Genomic DNA, 6,424 nt, shown 5'->3' with positions numbered 1-6,424 from the left:
TTCAGTCCGCGGCCGCGGTTCCCTTCTCAATAGACGGATTACTAAATGGCTCCTGCACGGCGTCGGTGGTTAATTCGAACCCTCTCTTGTCTTCGGGCTGCGGTATGAATGGAGATAATCAGCACTATAAACTGACAGGTAAGCGAAACATAGAATATCATGTGCACGTTTCTCTCGTGGTTGTTGGCCGCTGGCGGTCGACCAAATCCAAAACAAAGACGCGAAACCATGTTGTGATGTCTTCATAGGCTATAGCGTTTTTAACGAAATCCAAACCATAAAGAAAAAACGGAATTCATCGCCTCCACTAAATTGTTACATTCGAAAGCTGAACACATAGTAACACACCACACACACGCGCGCACGCACGCACGCACGCACACACACACACACACACACACACACACACACACACACACACACACACACACACACACACACACACACATTATGACAGTCATAAAATGATGAGCTTATGTTAACAACACGTGCATAACCCTCTAAAATAGCGTTCGGTTTAATAATGGTAGTAATAATTGTGTGCATTTAACAACAACCAAATTACATATATCGGCCTATAGGCTATTTTTAAATACAGTTCAAATGTAAAAATGTTCGGCATTTTATTTTTGTCCATTATTTACATGATCTCAATTTTTGTTTATCCTCATGTCAGACTCGGGGGACCCAGACAAAGATAGCCCTGGTTGCAAGAGACGACGAACTCGCACAAATTTCACAGGTTGGCAGTTGGAAGAATTAGAGAAGGCTTTTAATGAGAGCCACTATCCCGACGTTTTCATGAGAGAGGCACTGGCTCTTCGTTTGGACTTGATAGAATCGAGGGTTCAGGTAAATATTATCATTATTTTGTTTGTTATAGCGTGTTAACGTGACTATATAATAAACAATCCAATGCAATGCTAATTTATCTCATTTATCTTTACCAAATAGTCAAGATGTCAGTGGTTATTTAGGCTAAAGCCAGATGGTCCAGATTTGGGCCATTGTTGTGTGCAGTATTGTCAAAGAGACTATAGTTATTGCACAGAAATCTGACCATATCACCCCATGCCAATAGCATGGGGTGAAAACAAACAAGCAATCTAGTGTTATTCTGCTCTGTAACCCCGTTATAAAAAGAACCATGCATGTAAATAAATATTGTTTTATCCAACATTGATTTATTTATTATGTGGAAAGATATGGCATGGTCTATATTGCATGAGGCTGCATCAACTTTTGTCTAAATCAAACTTTTTTCAGAATGTTGGACTTTCCAGTCCATGCTAAAAGGACTGCTTGAATTTCAATGCATGTTAATATTACACGTCTACTTTAGATATCTCACAAGGATATGTATTGATAATTATAGGAACAATGGGAGATTTTTGTTTTAGGCCTAATGCTGCCTGTGGTCAAATGATAAGCATGACTGCAACTTAATATGGAATGTCACCAACAACTTGGGACGACTGCAGTGAGTTTAAATAATATTTACCAAGCTCATAGGTTACTCTTTTGAAGTATACAACAAAAACGTATTTTAAAGAAATATTGTTTAGAAGATTTATAGCCTATAGCCTATATAGATTATGGTTAACCTTTAAAAACTGGAGGTGTATTTAGTTTTAGTTTTTTTTTTACATCATAAACTCAATGTTTGCATTCTCTCTTGACTGTAGGTATGGTTTCAAAATCGGAGGGCCAAGTGGAGAAAGAAAGAGAACACAAAGAAGGGTCCTGGCCGACCGGCGCACAACTCTCACCCCACGACGTGCAGCGGCGAGCCGATGGACGCCGAGGAGATCGCCAGGAGAGAGCTGGACAGACTGGAGAAGAAGAAGCGAAAACAGGAGCGGAGACTGTTGAGGTCGCAGAACAAACTTCTTCACGGGGACTTATTTCACACCCCGGGATCGGACAGTGACAGTGGAGTGTCCCACGTGACGGACAGTGAGCACGCGGGCCTCCATTTTGACCCTCCCGTAGTAGGCAGAAACCAAATGCAATCGAGCTGCGACCAAACACCTCATAATAATAATAATAATACAGCCCAGAACCAAAGACATTCGAACCATGAAGATGCTGGCGGATCCGAGCTGGACTCGTCCGACAGCAGCCAGCAGCAGAGCCTATGTGCCAATAACAACAGAGCCTCCACGAACCTCCAGAAACTGAACCCCTTTAGCGTCGAGAGCCTCCTGTCGGACTGCAGGCCGAGACGCAAAGCGAACGTGGACGGATTCTCTGCCTTACCCCCCTCGTCGCGGCCTTTGATCGGGAAGGGACACTTCTTGCTCTACCCTATCACCCACCAGCCGCTGGGATTCATTGTTCCTCAGACGGCTTTGAAGACATCGTCATCATCAGCTGCTGCTGGGCCAAACGCCTCTGATGACACTGACAGCACGGAGAACTCAACGAGGCCGTCCAGTGACCGCGGTGGCGTCTCACTGGTGACCACGGGATGTAAGAATAACAACAACAACACGAACTCCTCCGATCATGACGCCACACATGATGCGTTATCATCAATCATGCATGGGCAGGTGGTGGTGTCTGAGGAGAGAAAGACAGGAGGTTCGCCACAGAGCAGCCCAGACCGGGGAACCTGCTTCCCCATCACCAGTCAGACTACTTCTTCTTCAGCTAGTTGCAGTGACACGTGCTTTGCGGACGATGACAGTCCAGAACCCTTGCCCAGTAGACTCACCGAGTCCAAATCGTTTCAATCAGAGAGGAAAGAACTTTTAGAGAAAGACCACTCCAAGTGTGTAACGACCAACAGTCCGCCAGAGACAAAGACAGACTCTAAAGATGTCGATATGGAATAATAAATCCTTGGGTGGTAAACCAGAAACATATTGATATAGCGTCTATAAAAGTGACACCATTCATTAGGCCAAAGCTAAAGCATAAACTACCATGCATCTTTGCATCTAATCTCTATAGTTTTTTTGGACTGATATTTTGGATTAATGGTATACGTTAGCCTAGAGATCTCTCTCTCTCTCTCTCTCTTTCTCTCTTTCTCTCTCTCTCTCTCTCTCTCTTTCTTTCTGACTCTGCGTGCGTGCATGTGTGCGTGCGTGCGTGCCTGTCGCGAGCGCAGGTCTGATACACCCTGTGATCATGAACTGTAAAAAAGAAAAGAAAAAAAGACAGATTCAGAACCACAAAAATCCTCAAAAGCTGTAAAAAGGTATTATACTATTTATATATGTAAGGTTTTCGTAAATAAATCTATTGTATACAAGAATCCAAACCGTGTGAGACCTTAAATAGCACATACAGTATAGCATACAGTAGTAGGAAGGGCTTTCTCAAGAAAATCTCATGTTGTACTTTGTATATTGCCTTAACAAATTTATTCATCTATAAGCCCCACTGAAATGAGGTTACGAGCCTGAGGCGAAAGGACCCGCTCGACTCCTGCAGAGTTTTGATATGAAAGTAATTATTTTCCCGGTGGCTACTGCGGGGGATTCAGTTTATTTTAGCTCAAAGGGTTATAATACATTACCGATTTCTAGTGATATGAAATCACATAAACTTCCCAAGAATAATAGAATTAGCATGAAAGGCTGGGGTGTCAAATTGAAATACGAAAATAATAGCCCCGGCAGCTGGGAGTGTGTTTGTGCATATTGGATAGGAGATGGGGAATTCGTGGGGCGGAATTTTCATGAGCTTTTCACTTTGTCAGGGGCCCTTGTAGCCGGCTATATTAAGATAGATGTTCGATGATATCCCTCATTGTTCTGTCGCTTACATTGATGTTTCTGTGTTATCAGCCTATTGATCATGCGTCGGCTGTAATGGGACGGGTGAGGCAAACGTGCCTATTTACAATAGCAGAACACATTTGTTCTAATAGGGTTGGCGGTCCCCAGGGAAGCCAGGCAGGACCTGGGACATCTGCGCCTTTTCCTTCGCAATATTAGCAGCTAGTGTTGACCAGCACACGTCGATGTAAGAAATAATGCGATGGCTTGACTATGGCAAACACAGGAATATACACAGGGAAAAAATAAAATAAAAATTATATATAATATATATATATATATATATATATATATATATAGGCTATATATATACACACACACACACACACACACACACACACACACACACACACACACACACACACGAACCACTGCACAATGCACATAAGTGCATCGATATGGCCTGTGTTTAGTGGTGTTCACATCCCTGTTAAGGATCCATGCACGAGCCTTGCTTGCGGTGTGTTTCTCTTTGGGTCTTCTTGATTTGCAAATAAATTGAAAATAATCAGGGGGGCAGCTTTGCGCCTGAGCCGGTGCAAATGAATTTCTGAGCCCAGTGTCCCTTTCAAAATATTTACATAATTTTCAACCGATGCAGCTGTTTGCTCTGGGAAGCAATGACTTATTAGGATGGGGATGGGGGGCAGGGGCCGGCATAACCAGGCAAAACCAACATTGCACTGAATGAGCATATAGAAAAGATTAGTGCTGGGTATAACGCTGACGTGCTGTGGGCTATATTGTAATAAATTAGACTTAAAAAAAAATAGAACTCATCAACAATGAGTCAACTGAGGTTGCCAGTTTAAAAATAAATAAATAAACAGACCCATAACGCTCTGTCTAGGTTTATTTCATAGATTGTGCGGTCCAATCAGGGCCAATTTGAAATAACCTACGATTTGCGTCCTTCCTTCGGTTGGGGAGTGTGCACGTGTGTGTATTTTTCTATCTTTCGCTTCTTTAGGCTATTTGGAACGTATGCCCAGTTCATACATAATTCATTAGCGCACTGAATAGGAGTATCGCTGGCTGCACATTGGTGGCCTAAAGGTGAAATTAGCGATTTGCTTAAGTAGTTAAGCTTTTCTTGCCTGAGAGCTGCACGCTGCATGATTCAAGACAAACTATCAATCGATACGCCGAGGCAGCCTGCAGGAGACGTGTCGTCCATGAATCACACTTTATGAATTCAATTTCTACCCGGAGAAATTTTCAATTTGAACGCCCGGATCATTATGGGGGAGAGTGTAAATTGTTTTTGCTCTATTATGCATCGGACGCCATCATTTTTCTTTCTAATTACGGAGGTGTCAGGTCGGGCTGTCATGCAGACGCTGATTTTCAATTTAACTGATCATCATGCATTCATTTTCCCATTTGATAAATCTGCTATCTCGGAGCCTGCACCATGCCTGGAATGCTAAGAGAGAGAGAGAGGCACAGATTGGCAAAGTAATAGGGGCCTATATACGGCAATAAGTGCAGATCAGGCAGCTAATTTAGCACCTCCTGGTATTCCATTTCCATTTCTCATTTTCAAGTCTCAAAGGAGGAAAAGCAGCCCAAAGGCAGCAAGCTGCCTGGTAGCCCAGGCTATTCTCCATCGGAGAGAGAGAGAGAGAGAGAGAGAGAGAGAGAGAATCGACAAAACGCTTGTTTTTCAACCACACATTTCCCAAATTAGGATATCAAGCTTAATTAATGCTAATAGAGTTTTCTCTCAATACGTGTTAGTTTTATTTAATAGAAACAAATTTGCACAATTAATTATGGGCGTGATATTAAGAGTCTCATTTGCAGCATTCAGAGCAGCCGTGGTTAAATCGCAGGGTCTTCAGTAAATTAACCTCTTTTTTTCCCAAACAAAAGCGGGAAAGCCAAATGTTTTTCAGCCCAATTTCGATAGGCTATTATTGTCTTTTACTAATAATCCTAAAACACGAGAGACCAGCTAGATTGGAGAAACAATCACATAAATAAAAGCGGAAAAAAGCTATGACTGTCCCCTCTGCCCTGCATATACTATAGCATACTAAATAATAATAATAATAATAATAATACATAATATAATTATAATTTGTAGTCTTTAAAGTGATATATATAAAAAATGATTAAGAGATCCAAACAGCTCTCCCATAGTTGACTTATTCACCCATGATGCATGCACGAATTTAGTGGAGATGCACCTGTGTCTTCTTCACTAATCCTTGTGCGAAATATGCATCCCTAAAAAAAAAATGCATAATTTGCTTTACAAGTCCTTTACATGTTCAAAACAACATGGTATACATATTGGTCAACCATGTCACAAATGTGTCGTTTATAGGCTATAAAACACACTTTGTGTTGCTAGTGTATATGTTCTTATATATATAGACTATATATGATGAGATAAAACCATGATAACTAAGACATCACACCATCTCATATCCAAGAAATGAAATGGCACTTGACATTTGACTTCTTTCCAACCCACACTCCTTTTTAGGATTATTATATCTCATAATACTCATTAAAGCAGTGGATTTAATCATTCTTATCTATCCTGTGCAAACCTGGCATATAGGCCTATAATTAACATAGGCATGTGCATTGAGTGTTGGCTGATCCTTCAAAATAAATTTAATTAT

The 6,424-nt window shown here is 41.5% G+C and overlaps 1 protein-coding gene across 1 annotated transcript in view; it reads left to right on the top strand.

Moving 5' to 3' along the window:
• Positions 1 to 2,837, top strand: part of uncx (UNC homeobox) — a gene marked incomplete at both ends in the record, with an annotated part of 2,958 nt that extends 121 nt beyond the window's left edge. Inside the window, 3 exons of the mRNA XM_080775147.1 lie at positions 1 to 138; positions 677 to 852; positions 1,686 to 2,837. The exon at positions 1 to 138 is cut by the window's left edge and continues 121 nt beyond it. Of these exons, the coding sequence (XP_080631273.1) occupies positions 1 to 138; positions 677 to 852; positions 1,686 to 2,837 (1,466 nt within the window). The remainder of the gene's footprint in view (positions 139 to 676; positions 853 to 1,685) is intronic.
• Positions 2,838 to 6,424: the final 3,587 nt, after the last annotated feature.

Source organism: Protomyctophum bolini, assembly GCF_963924005.1.
Source record: "Protomyctophum bolini genome assembly, chromosome: 11".
In the NCBI taxonomy this organism is placed as follows: domain Eukaryota; kingdom Metazoa; phylum Chordata; class Actinopteri; order Myctophiformes; family Myctophidae; genus Protomyctophum; species Protomyctophum bolini.
The sequence above is the reverse complement of the archived record's forward strand: the minus strand, read 5'-3'. Positions and strand labels throughout refer to the sequence as shown.